Raw genomic sequence first — 20,276 nt, forward strand, 5'->3', positions numbered from 1 at the left:
GCGAATCGGAGACGGCACTGGCCGATTTGGTCCTCCCTGCGCTGCCCTCATCATGTTTCATAGAGGACGGGGAGTTCCCTCACCCGCTCAAACCCTCACTGTGCCTCTTTCCAAATGAACAGGTGATCAAAGTCTTAGTTTGTTGCCAGGGGCGACAGGATTGGCCACTATTAAACAAACCGGCCGCGCTAATGAAGGGCCAGATGGGTTTAGTTTGGCATCTACGCTCTCTTTGTAACTCTCAACCTCTCACACACATGCATAAACACATGTATGTGTCCCAGACGCAGGCACGTCCGCGTAAACGGACACACGCAGGGCTTAGTCGGGCGAGTGGACAGCCGTGCTGCACCACATGAGAAGGTGTGTGAGAGAGAGATGGCCAGGAAAGAGAGCTCGAGCGAGAGAACTTACATGTGCCCTCTCTCCCTCAGTCCGTGCCACCCCAGGGTGGGAATGCTAAGACAGACAGGCGGTTTATTTTTGGGTCAGTGACAGTGTGTCAATGGCCGCAGATGCGTCGCAAAGGAAGGCTCTGAGATACCAGCAGACTGTGGTCAGTCCCCGTCTCTCTCCTGCTCTCTGTCTGTCTCCCTTCTCCCTTTCTTCTGCTCTTTCTCTCTGTTAGTCTTTAGTCTGTTGTGAATTGCTGTTCTTCTGTCGTTTGAAATCGTACGGGCTGAAAGATGTTGCACAATCTTTGCATGACGTGTATATTTGTACTGACTGAGTCACCGCGTTGAACGCTGGGCTGCAGAACTCGCGGGAAAGTGCAACAGGAGTTTGTCATTTTCTCTCCCTTTCACTCCATCTCTCTCGAAGAGGTGTGCACTGTTCATTTAGCTTGTTTAGGTTTGCAGTGCAACTTGCAATGAGAAAAATATGCAGTTATTATGCAAAAATAAACGTGTTCTTTCATAATCTTTCTAGTTTTAAAGTAATATTGTGTAAATCAGGGAAAGTGTATTTTGCACTTTTTCTAACCAAAAAAAAGGTTGATAAAAACGACTACCAGATGTTTTTTCAAGATACTTGGTTAAAAAAAAAACATATACATAGAACATTCATTCTCTAACATTTAAAATCCTTATCTTAAGGGTCAGTAAAATGTTTTAATGTTTTGGGGTTTTTTTAAAGAAGAACCTTATGTTCACCGACGCTGCTAATTTGGTTAAAAAATACACTAAGAAAGGAATTTTTAAATTGCTGTTTTCTGGTTTCATATATTTTAAAAAGTAATTTATAACTGTGATGCAAAGCTGCATTGTTTCCAGCATCATTATTCCAGTCCTCTCATGATTCTTCTCAAATCATATGAATATGCTGCTGCCCAAGAAACATTTTTTTCACTATCAGTGTTCGAAAAAAAGTTGTGCTGTCTAATAATTTGTAGAAGCTGTGATTTTTATTTTTTTTAAGGATTGATTTGAATAGAAAGAATCTTTTGTAACATTTGAATAGATAAATGTATCATTTCTATGAATTTCTTAAAAACCCTTACTGACCCCAAACTTTTGAACGGTAGTGTAAGTGGACACCCAATCATAGATGACGAATGTCTTTCTTAATCTCAGCCTGTCATGGGAGACGGTCGATGTGGTCCCTTGAGCTCCAGAACATCTGCTGTGATTGACTGTCTGCTGTGATTGCTGCTTTGACTGAAGGGCAGATGAATGAGGTTGAACGTTTAAGTGTTTGAAATGGCGATGATACATCTCGGTTAGAGTGTACTATAAACAATGTAATATCACTGTCTTATGTAATCAGTCAAGGCCATGTTTTGCCATTCTTGTCACTGTTTGTAACATTGGTTAAACAAGTAAATATTTGATCAGTAATCATTTTGGGTTATGGGACACATAGAATACCTCAGCCTTCAAATGATTTGCAGCAAGAAAACAATAATGCATTCAAAGACTTTCAGTTTTTATGGATGTCTTTAATTGCAAGAGTTCAACTTAATGACAATGAGCAGATATTCCATTCAGCGATCACCTTTGAGTTTTATCAGTCGTTTGATATATTTGCATAATAGAAATGGCTACTGGCAACCAACAGCAGACTAACATCACAAACTTTGCAACCTCTAGCTGTTTTTTTAGGAATTGTTTGCGCAAGTTTTTGTGATACCGTTCACTATTACGTTGTTATGAGCCTAGCTAATAGTCAAAGAAAAAAATCTGGACCAGGGTCGCATCAAGAGATCACGTGCGGGACTATGGATGCTCCAGAGCGGGAACCAAAACGTGAAAAAATATGGACTATATTGCAAAACAAAAAATCCACATCCAGGCACTCTCATAGAAAGCAAAGCTCAAAAATCTTTAGTAAAGACCCTTTAGCTATTTGTCTCAGTTATACAAATAGTATTATTAGCATTTACACTTTTCTTTAATTTTAGTTAATTTTTTTGGTAATTTCGTATTACATTTAGCATCAATTTCTGATTTAGTTTAGTCATTTCAGTGCTTCACCCTATGCATGTCATTTCTGTTATTTGCCAATATAGAATTTCTAACCACGATTTTATTTCAGCTTTATTTAAATTACCAACGATATTTACATCCGAGCATATTCACTTATACGCTCGATTCGCAAATAAGGTCAATCATTTTATGTGTTCATGTATTTAACTATTTTACTGCTGCTTTTATACAACGCATGCGTTTCGTTAAAGGAGCTTTGACAGAAAGGCCAGGCATATTGGGATATGTTGACAAGCGTGGTCATCCCAGCATGGGAAGAACATCTATTTTAGAAGACCTTCAACAGAATTACATATGACTTTACATAACATCACATGACAACACCATGACAATTGCCTCGATAGCCTTGCCATATAGCCATCAGGATGACCTAAAGCACAGCAGCATACCATCAAAAACCCTTTTCATCACTCTTTAGCTTGAGCACATTAGCCCTACTGATCACAGATATGTATTTGTTGATGCGTTCTTAGTATTTACTTTTTTAAAATGACAAAATCATTGGTTGTGCTCAACGTGCATGCACGTGTGAACTGCACCCATTGCCTCAGCGCCCCATTTGTTGTTAGCTGTTTAGTGCTAGTTAGCATGACAGCGATTATAGGTTTCCAACTTTCCTTGGGAGTCCTTGAAAGACGGAAGAACAAATTGGAAGATAGAAAGATCCCCACAGAGGTGTGTGGGGAAGTGTGGCTGTGAACATTGGGTCACACCGAAGCTATTATTAGCCTAGCGGCTAGTATTACAGGCCCTGGGTAGAAAGGGGGTAGTTCCAATCTATGGCAGACCGAGGGGGTCTGCGGGGGGTGTAGAAGACCGAAGGTGTAGGAGTAGACTGGTACGAGATGAGAAGAGAGGAGGGGGTGAAATATGGAGAAAGCAAAGGATTACATGTACTGTGGGAACGGGTGAAAGTAACTGGATAGATGCATGGAATGAGAGTGAGATGTGTTATGAGGAAGAGAGATACATGATAAACCTATCATCTACATGGGCCCATTCCAAAGGTGAAAGTGAGCACCTAAATTCAATAAAACTGCAAATAGTAACACATATAGATACACGTTTAATATCTTCTGTAAAATAATACACCTAAACCAGTAAAGAAAAATGGTTTTAAATAAGATAAAAAAATAGACATTTATAGCTAATACTACAATTCAAAAGTATATATATATATATATATATATATATATATATATATATATATATATTTTTTTTTTTTTTTTCTTTTAATATATAATATGTATTTTATTATTTATTTATTTATTTATTTTTTGCATTTAATTTTTATGTGTTGCCCATATAACATTTACAAAATTATTTAGAATAATAGTGGTTCATTGTAAAAAGACAATAACATTAGTACTGCTGAAATTTCTCCCAGAAAAATTTCCCATTTTCACTTTATTTAGGTTTTTTAAGCGTGAAAATCACCACAAACATGCAAACATGTTTGACCAAGTGAAATGAGTATTTGACCCCTCTGCATCTACAGTAATTTTCATTGTTTACTGCATTACATTTCCAAAATGTATGATTCCTTCATCGGCAGTGTAACATTTAGCATATAGAAATTAGAGATTTTTGTGTTAAAATGACTGTATATGAAGCACATTTGTGGCCGTGTACCAGCCAAAACTTTTCTTAACCTGAATGCTTCTGTCAGATTCACATTAACTCTTCACATCTTTATTTCCATACTGAAAATAGCATCTGCTAGTCCATAAGTCAACATTTCAAATGCTTATGAATAAATTACAGTTATGCTCACAGCCCTACATTATTTCCCGATCCTATTTACTCTCCCTATCATTAGGAAAGTTGTTTATAGAGCAATTCATGAGATTTACAGGTTTTAATGAAACATCTGTCTCATTTAATAGATGTAAGATAGAAACACTTTTTTTGTTTCAGGTCAAACTTCTGGGGGTGGGTGTACGTTAGAGAAAGTAATGGGAATGAAGACACAGGGAATGTATTTTCCAGATGTCTGGGTCTTATCCGGACGGTTATAAATCTAAATGTAGACTACTGCTCTTCCGCCGGTGGTCTTACTCGAAGCATGTCGAGAAGATTTTCCTCTATTTTTGGACTCGCTCTCCTCTGTCACCTCTCGGGTGCATCGTGTTGTTTTTCGAAAATGAAGGCAACATTTTAATTTGTAACATTTTTTTAAAAGATGTTTCTGTAACAGTTGAAAGGACATTGAAAGCACTTAAAAATAATTTGAATATTATTATAGTGTTTTTAACAATACAGATTGCGTCAAAGCGCTAAACAGTATCAGTAATCGTTCAAACAGAATGAGCAAAATCCCTTTAATTTAACATGGTAAACCTGAAGAGCTAGTGACTGCAGGAAAGAATGACTTCTTGAATATTAATGAATCATAAAATGTAAAAATAAACTGTAAAATGAAATGCAAAATATATTAAAATGTATATAGTTGTGACTATATTGTTAATAAAAATAGTAATAGTACTAATATACAAAAGTAAAGCATTGATTTTGCTCAAACGTTAACTGGCAACACTTTCCAATAAGGTGTCATTTGTTAACATTAGTTAATGTATTAATTAACATGAACGAACAATAAACACTCAATTTATTACACTCTTCGTTAATCTTTGTTAATGTTAGATAATAAAAATAGAGTTGTTCATTGCTTGCCCATGTTAGTTCACAGTTCATTAACTAATGTTAAGAAACACAACTTGTAATTTTAATAATGCATTAGTAAATGCTTAAATGAACATTAATTAAAATTAATGTAGTTAACTAATGTTAACTACAGTAATAAACCTTATTGTAAAGTGTTACCCTTTAACTTTTATTAACTGCTGACCTTCTGAAATACTGTTAATATTGCATCTAGAAAGCTTTTAGGGACCAGAGGCATCTTATTGCAATACATTTTTCTGTCTGTTAGATATTATACATAAAAATAGATTTTTTATGTACTGACAATTTTAGAAGTATATCGGCAGTTGTGTTGTATTGTAGTGGGAAATAATTTGACCTGGTATATATTTTAGCATCATTAATGTAGTAGTTGTTAAGTTTTATTTTAAATATTGTGAACCATTCTAATAGTTTGTTATTTATAATATTAAATTGTAATTTATTAAGTTGTTCTTTGGGTATTGTACCTGTAAGTTGCTTCAGTTAAATGTCGACTTGTGATTTTCTTCTGCGCTCAGCTATATGGAGAGTACAGGGAGCACCCTGGTGGGTCCCAGAGGAGAGAGGCCACTCGCCTTCTGATGGAGAGACAGCGGAAAAAACATGGACATCACCACCACGGACACCACCTTCACAGTCACCACGGGCGCAGTCACAGCCGGAGCCGTCATCAGGACCGCCACCAAGTGGAGCTGGATGTAGGCTGTGTTCATGACCGGCAGGAGGAGGAGCAGGGCCACACATCTTCCTTCAAGAAACGCAGATCCTACTCCAAGTGCAGAGGTCAATAACAATGAGCCTTGCAAAAGCCGGTAGGAAATATATGTGAGGTCTGGATTCTGATGGGGATTGTGATGTTTTCCCAGACTGTGTGGCTCGAGTACAGAAGTTCCTCGTCTCGAAATTGGGAGAAGACTGGATCTTTCTGGTGTTGTTGGGTATAACCATGGCGTTAGTTAGCTGGACCATGGATTATGCTAGTGCCAAGAGTCTACAAGGTACTACGTTTCCCAGAATTCCATCTGCTTGTCTTTTTACTTAATTTTGCGATACATGTTGTACTTAGCTAGTATCTATTTGACGTCTTATTTATTGTAATTCATGTATTTCAGCGTGTATATCGAGAGCAATAGATTTGGGGGTTCATGTATCAAAACCTCTTTTATTTTGCCTATAGTGTTATATGTCATATTCTTTTGTCTCTTTTCCATGTTTTTCCCACTTCTCATTTCTAAAACGTCTACATACTGCTTGCTTTTGTCTTCTGTGCTGTCTTTCTCTTTCTCTACCTCGTGCGCTCCATCACTTCTGTCCTTCTTCATGTCTCTCAGCCTATAAGTGGTTTTATGGGGAGTTGAGGGGAAATATCCCACTGCAGTACCTGGTCTGGGTCTTCTATCCCATGGTGCTCATCCTGTTTGCGTCCCTCTTCTGTCACCTGGTCGCTCCTCAGGCCATTGGTGTGTAGCTTCATTGTTTTGTTAGTTTTTTCGTTTTTATTTACTTATTTGTATATATATAATTTAAAGTTAATCAAAGTTGTCTTAAAACAAGACCTCATTTTGATTTTGATTTGATGAAAGGTTTTGATCCACTTCAAATATTCACTGCTGTATATATAGGATATTTGGTAATGAAAAAAAGTAATATTTAGTATATACATATTATTAATATTATATTAGTGATTAATCACATCCAAAATAAAAGTTTTGTTTACATAATATATTTGTGTGCTGTGTATATTTATTATGTATGTATAAACACACACACATGCATGTGTATATATTGAATAATTTTCTTATATATATTAAGTATATTTATATATAATATAAATTACAAAAATATAAATACATGTGAATATTTTCTAAATACATGCTGTATGTTTATATTTTATCTAAAAGTTAATAATACATGAGTGTTAGCTGTGTATATTTATTATGTATCTATAAATGAAAACTTTTATTTTGGATGCTATTCATCTTTCTGCCTCGTCTCCTAGAGGTGAAATGAGAATCTGTTTTTTGTTGCTCATTAGAATATATTTTGCATACCTTTATTAAAAAATATAGCTTTGTCCTTATTAATTTAGTTATTTTCTGACTGTGTTTAAAAGGCATACTTAGTTCTTTAATGATATTAAATGCTTGTTGAGTTAATTTTGGATCATGCCTCTTTAAATAATCATTTTTCTCTACATACCCTGTGCTTGCTTCTTAAAAGTACGCTTTCTGTATTCGGTGCCACTTGTATTTAATATACAGTATATCAGCCACATAAAAAAATTCTTCAAAATACTGTAACTGCTGCGCACTGTTTACTGTTCAACTACGCCACCTTCTGGTTGATCTGCTATTCAGCCCGTTGATTGCCAAACTGTGGTAAAACTATTTATTTTATCCTATAAAACTGACAATTTAAACGATCCGGGTTTAGTAGATTATAATGTAATTAATAACTTCATTTACAGACCTTTCACATTGATTTTTTTTTTTACGTTGTCATTTCCCCTCAGGCTCTGGTATTCCAGAGCTGAAAACCATACTCAGAGGTGTTGTGCTGAAGGAGTATTTGACACTCAAGGCATTTATTGCGAAGGTGGTGGGACTCACTGCTGGCCTGGGCAGTGGTATGCCGGTTGGCAAAGAGGTGAGACACATTTGATTTTGCAGTCTCATGTAACATACACAGGGGCCTCAATTTTCCATTTTCCATGATACAAAATGCAGTGTGATTCGGTGAGCGCGTAAAGTCATCTAAACTGGCCTCAGCCCCACCTGATGCTAACCTTTAAACTGTGCTATTCTTATCCATTAGGGTCCCTTTGTTCACATTGCCAGTATCTGTGCAGCTGTGCTCAGCAGGTTTATGTCTTTCTTCTCTGGAGTCTATCAGGTAAGCAGAAGTGCGTGGAGATCCTGCAACGCACATTCGGCATCTCCATTCATAAAATGATATATGCTCATTTATCATCCAGGAACAGAGCGGCTTTTTTGTATTCTGCATTATTTTTGAGGACAGCGCTGATATATCATCCTGCGCATTTATATTGCTAAAAATGGTTCCTTCACCCGTGCCCTCAACTGTGTCTGCTTCCCTCTTTTGTCTGCCTCTGCGTCAGTAGAGCCCATATTGTTATACAGACATCCTCACAGTGGGCTGTGCTGTGGGGGTCGGATGCTGTTTTGGGACCCCTCTTGGAGGTAAAGTTTCTGAAGAAATAGCATTTTCCTGTTTTTTTTTTTTTTTTTGATAAAGTTTATGTTTATGTTTGTTTATGTTTGTCACATTTTATTTTAGTTCTAAAAAAAAAAAAAGAAAAATTAAAATCTAAGATGGACTTGGATGTTTTTGCATCCAAAGTGTATAAATATATAAATAAAATATTGCAAAAAAATTAAGATTTAAAATTAAATATTACAATTTGGAGGCATCGTTTTTTATTGTCGTTGAAAGAACTTAATTTTATTCTACAAAGATGCATTAAAGTTAGTAAAATGAAAGTGACGACTGAACAACTGAGTGAAATGCATGATGATTTTCACGAAAATCCACAATTAATCAGAACTACTGTATTTGAACATCGATCATTTTGAGAAATGTTATTTGAGCACTGAGCAATGTTATTTTGTTTTCATTTTCACTAATATTTTCATTTCATTTTCTGTCATCACGATTGTTGGATTTAGAAAGTTTAAAAGTCGATGACAGTAACCACTTTAAATGTTTCTGTGCTTCATCCAGGTGTTTTGTTCAGCATTGAAGTCACATCGACCTATTTTGCTGTGAGAAACTACTGGAGGGGATACTTTGCTGCCACTTTCAGTGCTTTTATTTTCAGAGTGCTGTCTGTGTTTAATAAGGATGCAGGTGAGATGCTAAATCGTATTCGTAAATGAAGGTCTTGGCAGCCTGAGACGTCAGATGACTCATAGGCCATTTCTTTGTTTATTTTGTTACATATGCATAGCTTGTATTGATGGTTTGAATCTCTGAAAAACCCTGCCAATGTCAAAACCTGCACTAAAAAAAGATGACTCATAGACTACCATTCGTCTGACGTGGCTTTTTTCCATATTTGTTGTTTCAGTTACCATCACTGCTCTCTTCCGCACCAACTTCCGCATGGATTTTCCTTTCGACTTGCAGGAGCTCCCGGCGTTCGCCATTATTGGGTGAGAGCGCGGGGCGAGAGCGTGCCGTTCGTGGTGAGGGCGCAATCCTGAAGCTGTGTGTGTGTGTGTGCCATACTGTAACCCTTGACACACTCGCAGACCCGAGCACACAGCACTTTAACTTAACCAAAATGACCATATGGCGGCATTATATTTGATTTGTTGGAAGGTCATGTTTCACTAACACATTAAAATGCGTAATAATTGTGCTCGCATTGATCAGAAACATTTCAGCCAAGAGCACAGCAGTCTGCTTGTATTTTTATAAAACCGTGAATGGTATTTTTGCATTTGGATCATTGGAATAATGCAATTTTTTGCTTTATCCTCACAGGATCTCTTGTGGGTTCCTGGGAGCTTTCTTCGTTTACCTGAACCGCCAAGTTGTCCTGTTCATGAGAAGACCGAACATTCTCACACGATTCCTTACAAAACAGTAAGAGAAATTAACAGACAATATATCACCTTTAGCATCGTCACAGAAGTATGCAGTACTTTGTGATTTTGCTGTAATCACAAATCCTTAAAATTATTACACAAGCAAGATAATTACAATAAGTGGCATGTTTCTTTCTCAGCCGGCTGATTTTCCCTGCTGTTGTGACCTTAGTGGTTACGACACTGACATTCCCTCCAGGCTTTGGGCAGTTCATGGCTGGAGAGGTCAGATTACAAATATTTTTATAATAATACAGTTTTGCTCATTTTTTAACTAAAAAATCATCTAATGCAGAGGTTCTCAGCCAGGGGGTCTGGTGCCTACTAGGGGACCTATAGCAAATTTCCGAAAGCATCCAAATAAGCTAAAATGACCAAAAATCTGAATGATTTTTTTTTTGAGCTTTTTGTCTTTGAGGAGCCAGTCTTGGAAAACGTGAACATGTCAGGAGGACCTATTTTAAAATGTTGATTTATAAAGCTGATCAAAACATTGTTATTTTTTAATAATGTATTATATAGAATATATTATACATCAATAAATATTTTTCTAATAATGCCAAGCTCTAATATTTAATCAGATATTAAAAAAATCATGGGTAAAAATACTTCAAAAATCCTTATCTTTAATGCTACAAAAATGTAAAAATGTTCTAAATGTTCCTACTCTTATAAATCTAAATTTATGATTTATAAGAGTAGGAACCTGGTAGAACATTCTGATAAAACTTTTGCGATTTAAAATCTTGAACTTTAATACACAAACTAGGAGTGTCCACTGATTAAAATAAGTTTAAAAACCAAAACGTTTCATTATAGCAGATATTTTTGTGAAGAAATGTTGGAATTTGAGTCACAAAGGTTGAGAACCGCTGCTTTAACACTTACGGTCTGTGTTAAAATAATGGCTGAAGTATTATTTTGTATTATTTTATTTGGTTGGATTTAATTGTGAATTTGATTGTGTTATCCTGCAGCTAATGCCCAGAGAGTGCATCAACTCTCTGTTTGATAACTTCACCTGGACTAAAATATGGGGTTCCTCTCCTCCTCCTGGTCTCGGCCGCTCTGCTGTGTGGTTTCACCCTGATGTCAGCATCTTTGTCATTCTTATTCTTTTCTTTATCATGAAGGTTGGTCTTGTTCGCGTTGTTCTCAATTGAGTAATTTTCACTTTAAAACACTAAAAAAAGGACCATGCACTGACAGCTATAGTTATCATCTATAGCTGTCTAGATGGTTTCGATTAAACCTGCTTGTTCCACATCCATTCTCTCTCTCTCCATCTGTCATGTTTGAGGCTGCTGAAGCAATGATTTTTCTTTAGTTAGGCTCGTACAGGTTGTGCTGACAACAGTTTCAGAGTTAAAGCAATCATGTGAAAACATTATTATTCATCTCACAGTTCTGGATGTCTGCAGTTTCCACCACGATGCCCATCCCGTCTGGAGCTTTCATGCCTGTCTTTGTTTTGGGTAGGTCACTGGTGTCGTTCATTTGTTAGTGGCTGCTATTTACAGATATTTTCTAATTTATTAAAGAATGCCTTTAACATATAGTGAGAAAGGAAACCATGGTGTCATGCTGTGGGTACTTTAATAAGTAAGAAAGTATAAGTAAGAACAAATAAATGTTTTCAAAGTGTTTCTAATGAGTGTTATGACAAAAAAATTAAATAATTATAAATTATTTACGTATTTGCACAATTTCAGGACACTAATCAAATAAGTACTTGATGGTAAATTCTCACTCATATGAATATGCATATAAACTGGAATGAGGAAATATTATAATTAGATTTTTTAATTATTTCTAATTGCAAAAAATGCAATAATTTTCAGTAGTAGTCTGAGACTTTTGGATCTCACTCTAAATTAACCATGCACATAAATTTTTTTTTATTTTATCTCGATTCATTTTATTTTATTTAATTATTTTATTTTACTTTATGCAATAAAATTCAACAGTTAATTATGCAAATTCACTTATTATTTATACAGTTATTTTATTTAATTTATTTGCAGTAGATTTCACTAACTGTCAGACTTTCGCGTCTAACTCAAAATGCTTTTTTAAAAAAAAAAAAAAAAATTCTTACAGTTTGAAAAGTCACTGCGATATCTTACAGGTGCCGCATTCGGTCGTTTAGTGGGTGAGATCATGGCTACTCTCTTTCCTCACGGTATCCTGTTTGATGGAATACTGTACCGCATCATCCCTGGAGGGTACGCTGTCATTGGTCAGTCATCCTTTCCTCCTCTTCTGATCCACCACTGTTACCTAATGTTTGCTCATACTGTGCTGATGATGTCACTTCCTGTTCCTATCCTTTCTCCTCTTAATCTCTGGTCTTCCGCTGCATGCGTCCATACTCTCTCCGTCCGTTCATTGTGTCACTCCTGTCATGACCCTGTCTTACAGCCCTCCCTCTTTCTGTCCTGTTACTCTATTGGTTTGTCCCTTTCCCTTAAGGTGCGGCGGCGCTGACGGGTGCTGTCACTCACACCGTTTCTACGGCGGTGATCTGCTTCGAGCTGACCGGTCAGATCTCTCACATCCTTCCCATGATGGTGGCCGTCATCCTGGCCAACATGGTAGCGCAGGGCCTGCAACCGTCGCTATACGACTCCATCATCCAGGTGAAGAAGCTGCCCTATCTCCCCGAGCTGGGCTTCGGTCACATAAGGTGGGCAGACGTCACAAACGCCACCGTCGTGGCTCCACGTTTGACAAAACAGCTTGGCTCCCAGCACAGCCAGGTTCCCTCACCCTCGCATGCTGACAGCACCTCAGAGTCCTTGTGATTCATTAGCAGCGGGAGCTATTAGTAAATACACTTGTCAACGAGGGGCGGCAACATGAAGCTTTGGCACCCTTCCAGCTAACACTGAGCCAATCCACGAACATTAGATTTGGGCTATTCATTACCTCTTTATCAGGGACGCGCTTTGCGTTTTGATCTACCCTTTTGTGGTCATCCATTGGTGACCAAACACATTACCAAAATTAGCCAAAATATACTCCGCTTCAAATTATTAAAGGGGTCATATGATGTGATGTGAAATTTCTCTTCAGACCAATTTAAAATTTCTCTTTAGATGCTCCAAGCTGCATAGATAAGATCTCTAAGGCTGCAAAGATTAAAGTTTCAAAACCAAAGAGATATTCTTTATAAAACTTATGACTTGTCTACACCCCCCTGAGAGACTATTATGTGGTGCAATTCTTAACTCTGCAAGGGCAGTCTTCTGACACACAACCTTTAAGTAAGTTGCATTTTCTTATTAAAAGAATCTGCTACTCAAACCCCAGTTTTGAGCAGTGAAGGGTAACATTAGTGTTTGTTGTCTGTTAGTGTTTCTCCGATGACATGGTGTTATGTTTATGAGGTGTGATGCAACAGGACGCATACAAAGACGGTAATAAGTCATGATGTCTGAACTGGATGAAACATATGCCTCATTGTAATGGCTTTTATTGTTTTGGTGTCATAGCGCCTGGTCGCAGAATTACGTTCAAACTCTTGAGGCATTCGGCCAATCACAATGCACTAGAAAGCTGGGCAATCAGAGCACACCTCTCTTTTTTTAGAACAGTAAGCTTTGTACAAATCAACCCATTTCAGCAACATCATATGACGCCTTTATCATTCTTTGCATGTCTTTCATGGCCTTGTCAATATGCTTAAGGGGTTAGTTCTTCCTCAAATTTAAATTCTGTCATTGATTACTTACATTCTTTCGTTCCAAACATGCTCCAAAGATATACTTGATGAAACCTGAGAGCCATCTGACCTTCCGTAGACAGCAACACAGCTGAAATGATCCCAGATCCGGAAACATAGTACATAAATATACAGTCCATGTGACATCAGTGGCTCAACTTAATTTCTGCAACACTACAAAATATTTTCTTTGTGCAAAGAAAACAAACATTTTCTCAACTCAACAATTTACTTCTTCTTCTCCCCCGAGTTATGTTTTCCACCATTTTGCACAACACATACTCTCCCACACATGCACACAATAAGTCAGTTACCCACCCGGACATCTGAAGGTGTTTTGGCTCCTTGCCGCTGTTGTCTCTGGCTTGCTTGGGGAAGCTTAATTTTTTAGCTATTGTCGTCGATTTGATTACAAAGAATGCTATTTATTGTAACTGAGCTGATCCAGATAATGATGTCTCTGCGTTCATGATGAAATGCTTTTAGCTGAAAACTGAGTGTTTAATCTTGTCATTATATATTACTGACTCTCTATTCTCCAATTTGGTACGGTTCAGTGCTTTAACATAACCGTATTGTTAAAAGTGCTGTATAAATGAAGTGCTTGATTGCTTGATTTATTGCTTGCTTGATTGATTGATTGATCGATACGCACGCTTTAACATATTTGGCATAACCTTGTTTATGTCCGTGTTAGAATGTACAGTACTTTCAGTACAGTACATGTACAGTACAAATAAACTTATTTAAACTTCTTTTATTTCAGTTAGTTTCCAAGGTATTTTAATTTATCTCAATGTACTAAAATAACTAAAACTGAAATAATGAAAACATTAAAAGCTATATAGACAAAACTAAATTACTAAAATTGAACTAAAATTTGCATTCAAGCAGTAAATGTAAAAGTAAAATCTAATTCAAACATATTAATAAAAACTACAATACTATCTTAATGATATTAAAATGAAAAAATATGATGTTCTTTTTGAGATTTGCTAAAGATTATTCCTGTTATTACTGGTACGATATGTGTCATTATGTTACCAAAGTAGCCGAATAAGTTAAAATATGCCATTTTCTGTTTCTTTTTAAAAGCATATTTATTCAGCTGTTCTAACTATGCACTTGTATTTGGAGTAAGTGCATTTTATTATTTAGATTGACAATTGTACTTCTCTTATGCAATTAGAATTAGTTCAGAGAGTACCGGTCTAGAGTTATAACTTTTTTAAGCTCTGTCCGCCAGCCTTTAGCCTGCATTACAGCACACTTTCTGTTTTCCTGCAGCCAGTATAACATCTTTGTGGAGGACATCATGGTGAGGAAAGTGAAGTTTTTATGTTCCCAATCGACATACAGAGAAGTGCTGCATTTGCTGGACTCAACCTCTTTAAAAACCTTCCCGCTGGTCGACTCAAAAGGTAATGTCACACAGGCTGTCTAGACAATTTCTTCAGTCTAATTGCGTTTCCTATTATGACATTTTTCTAGCTGCATGTAGTCTGCCAAGGTGAGCTTTATTTTATTTCACTCGAACCATCTAAAGCTCTGTTTAAAAACCCAACAAGCTATCGACCTCATGTTGTTCACTTAGCAACATGAAGTTGCTTCTTTGTAGAATTTCAAACCAGTCAGGTCCTGTATGAGGCCTGTCTCTACAGTACAGGTTTTGGAACAGAGCCCTAGTGTCAGCAAACATTTTAATACTCATATGTAACTGGCTTCTGAACTCACTTCACCTTCAACAGAATCTATGATTCTATTGGGCAGCATTGAGAGGTCTGAGCTTCTCGCCCTCTGTGATTGGTGGCTGTCAGCAGAGAGGCGGATCTTAACACAAGGACAGAGCTCACAAGGTCAAGTGCCTTGTGCCAGAATCAGCTGGGAGTCCTTTGCTTTTGTTGATGAGGATGAAGAGGAGAATGAAGATGACAAGGTCTAGCTGTCTATCTATCTGTCTACCTATCTACCTATCTATCTATCTATCTATCTATCTATCTATCTATCTATCTATCTATCTATCAGTCTATCATCTGTCTGTCTATAATTCTATCATCTATCTATCTATCGTATCATTCTATCTGTTGTTCTATCATTGTAGCTGTCTATTTATTTTTCTATCACTATTATTCTTTCTATCCTTCTATTTGTCATTCTTTCATTGTATCTATATATCTATCTTTCTACATCTCTATCTGTCTATATCTCTCTCTATCATTCTATCGCTCTGTCATTCTATCTGTCCTTCTATCTATCTATCTATCTATCTATCTATCTATCTATCTATCTATCTATCTATCTATCTATTTAATGTTCTGTTGCTTATCTATCATTCTATCTCTCATTCTATCATTTTGTCTCGTTCTACCCAGCATTTTTTTGCTCTATCATTCTTTTGCTATCATTCCTTTCAATCAATCATCTGTCCATCCACCCATTAAAACACAACAGGGTTTAAGAATAAGTTTTTCCTGAAATGTTGCTTTTGTATGGCAGCTTGTACTTACTGTTCTCTGTGAATGTTTAGACGATACCAGTTCAAGAAGAAAGAAACGGTCCTGTGCCTCCACCCAAACCTTCAGAACCATCCACCAATCACACGTCTCCCGGTGAGAAACTCTTCAGCAAACATAACCAAGCCATCCTCTTTAGAAACCTTAATAAACCTCGGGCAAGCACTTCCATTGAACAAGCATCTCGAGGCGATATAAGTGATACTCATCCTCTAATCCGCCTTCGTCTTTTCCATTTTTTTTCCTTCTTTCTCTCCTCCTCTTCTTGCCTAGATAAGGGTCCTTCCCCGTCTTTCGGGAGAATTTTACGTAACTTCTTTTCATCCTCTTCAGAACGACACACAGAAGGTCAGCCACAGGTACATTGTTTGTGTCTATAAGTCTCTTGTGTGTGTCTGTTCCAATTTAAGTGCACTAAATGAATTACTCTCAGCATGTATGAAATTTTAATGTAAGGTCGATAAAATGAGAAGAGCCAATGTATTGCTAATGGCCTGCATTAATATTCATCAGTGTTTTTCAAGGACATGTGCGGTTAAAGGGAAGTGAATGGTCTTCCACAGAATGTGTCAATATGCAAATACTTTTTCTAAAATGAGTTTGAATAATTGGTACACATGCACCATGTCATTTATAATATAATTATTTTTTCACACTAGGAGCCTTATCCTCCACCTTTAACTGACACGATGACACCAGAACAGGTATTACCAATACTATAAATAATTTGCTTTCAAGTAGATGCTAAAACATGAAAGGTAATTGTGTTCATGTAAATAATACACTTACCATTCCTTCTGGAAACCGATGTTTTAATTCTGAAAAAAATGAAATATGGCATAGCAGAGTTGAAGAATTACGTCGTTTTGATTGGGTCACGTAGATCAAAGCCTGGGAGGAGACCGAGATGGACAAACCTCTGGATATCGATCAGATCAGAATAGATCCCTCCCCCTTCCAGCTGGTTGAGAGAACATCACTACATAAGGTGAGTGTTAATGTTTTAAAATTCATCAGTTATGAAACAAGTTCAGTTTAATCTGTCAAGCAGTTCTACAGAAGATAATAGTTTTATTATTTAGCTCAAGCGAGTTCAGAGTTCAGGATTCAGTTCAGTATAATAAGTGTGTCGATGTTGCAATGCTCATCATGCTCATAAGAATATAGTATAGTTCAGCTATAATCAGCTCTAGAGAAGGTAATGCTGATGAATGCATGACATACGTGTACATATTAAATTGTTTTGATTTTTCAGTATCATATTGGATTGGATAAATTAAATGAATAAATTAGATTTACCTATCAATACTAGGCACGCCCCTTAAAGCTGATGATTGGCTACAAGTTCAAAGCTGGGGTCAAAAGAGTTTTGTTGAGTGCACCTTTAAGCATATAAAGACTTCTTCTTAAATGTGCAAAAAATAAATTTGGAAATTTGGTTTCTCGTCATGACCTCTTTAAATTACATTTCCTAAATCTAATCTTCCAAATCTCAAAATGACTATCTATTTTTCATATTGTACATTGTTGTGATCCCTAAATTCACTTCTAGATCTAAAACTAATAATTATTTTTTTTAATAAATAAGTACTATCTTTTAAAAATGATTTAAACTAATAATTTATTTTAACAAAATAACGCACATCTTAATTTGCAATATGTTAAATAACATTCCATTTAATTAATACAATGATTTAATATTTTTAAATAATTATTGGTTTATATCAGCCAAATTTCTAATGATGCGTTCCTATTTATTAGCGTAAATGAGTGATTTACAAACTTTTTATCAACCAAGCCCTTTAACCTAAAGTATTGAAATTTGAAGTTAACATTTCAATAATTCATCAACACTTTTGCGTGTTCACGGTTTGCAAATAATCACATGGCACAAAATAACCATTTCAAAGTAATATGTAAGATAGTATATGCAGTAATTGTTAGCTTTTTATTACCTCACAAATTTGGAAAACGCTGACATAAATGGAACAAATTATTCTGATGATTATATCTTGATGATTTCTTTTTTTCCCTCCAGACCCATACCCTGTTCTCTCTGCTGGGCCTCAGTCATGCCTATGTAACCAATACTGGAAAACTAGTGGGAGTCGTGGCACTGAAAGAGGTAGCTCCTCCATCCATCCGTCCATCATGGCTACGTAGTCCTTCTTTTCCAGATTGTCTAACCCTTATTTCTTCTTCTGCGTCAGCTCCAAAAAGCTATCGAGGGCTCCACGCGCAGTGGCGTACGCTTGCGCCCCCCTCTGGCCAGTTTTCGCGACACAATTCGTAAAGCTTCGAAGCGCCCCCAGGCCTCCTCCCCTCCGTCCTCCCCCAGCTCCACCACAGCTCCTTCCTCGCCTCTGTCTGCACCCGTGGTCCCTCAAGTCCATTCCCCCGGCCCGGCGGCCCCAGCGCAGCAGAAGAAGGAGATGGAGGTGTGGATTGAGGGCGTGAAGCGGGAGGTGATCGTGGGGAACAGCAGCAGCACGACGACCGGAAGCAGTAGTGGCAGCGGTAGCAGGACAGGAAGCAGTGACAGTGAGACAGGAAGTCCCGATAGTAGCCCGACCCTACCCCCGTCGTCTCCTCCACCCCCCATCCCTCTCTCCACCCTGCAGCCCGTCCCGGAGAACAAGGAGGGTGAAGAAAACGAGGACGAGGAGCCCCTTTAGAACAAGTAAAGTTTGTTTGTTTGTTTTTCTTTTATTTAAGGTGTGATCAGTGTATTTATGTTCACACTATTTTTATATAACAATTTCATGTTTTTTATTCATGTGCTCATTTCAGAGGTTTAAAAATGTCTGTTCTTTTCCTGAATTAGACTCAGTTTCTCTCTTCTGCTTCCCTTTCCTCTATTCTCTTTCTCTTTTTCCTATCTTTACATTTCTGTAAATAATTTGATTTCGCTTTTTTATTTCTTCATCTTCTTCTTTTTACTTTTCCAAGAGGAAAAGAACATTTACAATTTTTTTTAGAGGAAGAAGAAACATAAGAAGACAAGAGTTCTCTTCTTATTTCTTCTCTTCTTCTGCTCTAGAATTGTCTGTAAATTTTGTTTTCCTTTTTCTACTATTTCCTCTACATTTTTTCTTCCTCTTTTTCTACTTACATTTTCCCTTTTGTTTCTCTTTCTTCTGTAAATAAATGTCATCTCTTCCACTTGCTCTTCCTCCTCTTTTCCTTTTACTCCAAAATAATCTGTAAATATCAACAGCCCTAGTAGAAATATAAATCATGAGATTGCATTCAAATAGGTGCTTTTTTTATCCCCAATAACACACAGTTTTTTCACTGTGTTCCCTTGACATTCAGTGGTTTAATGTAATACTGACTTTTCAGTGAGACTGCAAAAAAAAAACATAAATGAGGATTCTTCAAACATTTACCGGTTATATATTTTAAAAAAATATTCTACTGGAGCACCAAAACATTACTGACATAATATTGAACCAGGTTTACATGTTGAGAACATTAATTCAGACCTCATAAATACACTTGAAGTCTTCATACACCTGGATCATTTAAAATGAAGCCTTTATAAAGGGTTTGTGAACCAGTTTATGTTATAAAATATAAAAAATCGACTTCCAACAAAGAATATTTTTACTGCATTCTGAAGCAGTGGTCAAAAATATCTTAAAAACAAAGCATGACCAGCAGGTGGCACATCCTGGACCTTTTCAGAATCTGAACCTTCCTTTGGAACTTATTTCCCTTCCACTTATACATTTTTCAGCTATTTTAAATTCAAGGTGTGAGTACTGTCCTTTCTTAATGAAACCCTTTATGTCCCCCCTTCATCTATCCATCTTTTTTTTTTCTGAAAACTCTCTCAGGTGTCTCTCATGTCTTTAAACCAAGGACTCTGTTGTTTATGAACAATTTATGTTTGGTTCATGTGATATGCTGTTTTCTTTTAAATGTGATTTTATGTGTGTTCAGTCTGTGAGCAATAACTACTTGCCTCCATTTTTGTTTGTTTGTTTTTGTCATATTTATTAATTTATTTATTCGTTAATCTCTTTCCTTCTTGGCGTGATGAGATATCGACAGACAAATGTTTGATTCATAGCTTTGAAACGTTGTTTTTGTCTCGTATCTTCCAGAACTTAATAACAATTCAATAAACAGTGATACATTTGAATTAAAACACTTTTATGTATAAATGTATCTCACATACTTATTAGTCAGATATTAGTCACTGTTGAGGAATGATAAATGCTTTTATTATATCCTCAGTGAAACAGCGAGAGAA

At 36.6% G+C, this 20,276-nt stretch overlaps 1 protein-coding gene across 1 annotated transcript; it reads left to right on the forward strand.

Moving 5' to 3' along the window:
- Positions 1 to 359: 359 nt before the first annotated feature.
- On the forward strand, positions 360 to 20,171 carry clcn1a (chloride channel, voltage-sensitive 1a). Its single transcript, XM_043216994.1, has 23 exons — positions 360 to 556; positions 5,690 to 5,954; positions 6,038 to 6,169; positions 6,503 to 6,631; positions 7,684 to 7,817; positions 7,986 to 8,063; positions 8,293 to 8,371; positions 8,913 to 9,038; positions 9,259 to 9,343; positions 9,678 to 9,779; positions 9,922 to 10,006; positions 10,759 to 10,914; positions 11,187 to 11,256; positions 11,910 to 12,020; positions 12,254 to 12,467; positions 14,793 to 14,926; positions 15,254 to 15,441; positions 16,033 to 16,114; positions 16,292 to 16,377; positions 16,678 to 16,722; positions 16,902 to 17,006; positions 18,057 to 18,143; positions 18,229 to 20,171. Exons 1-23 carry the CDS (start codon positions 506 to 508, stop codon positions 18,691 to 18,693), a joined length of 3,009 nt encoding a protein of 1,002 aa, XP_043072929.1. The 5' UTR covers positions 360 to 505; the 3' UTR covers positions 18,694 to 20,171.
- The last annotated feature ends 105 nt before the right edge of the window (positions 20,172 to 20,276 follow it).

The sequence above is a fragment of the Puntigrus tetrazona genome, chromosome 19 (assembly GCF_018831695.1).
Source record: "Puntigrus tetrazona isolate hp1 chromosome 19, ASM1883169v1, whole genome shotgun sequence".
In the NCBI taxonomy this organism is placed as follows: Eukaryota; Metazoa; Chordata; class Actinopteri; order Cypriniformes; family Cyprinidae; genus Puntigrus; species Puntigrus tetrazona.

Bases quoted from the DNA above. Each gene is read 5' to 3' on its own strand.
- clcn1a (XM_043216994.1), top strand. From the start codon at position 506: ATGGCCGCAGATGCGTCGCAAAGGAAGGCTCTGAGATACCAGCAGACT. The intron at 9,780-9,921 runs GTAAGAGAAATT...TTTCTTTCTCAG, and splicing joins ACACGATTCCTTACAAAACA to CCGGCTGATTTTCCCTGCTG. The intron at 18,144-18,228 runs GTAGCTCCTCCA...CTTCTGCGTCAG, and splicing joins GAGTCGTGGCACTGAAAGAG to CTCCAAAAAGCTATCGAGGG.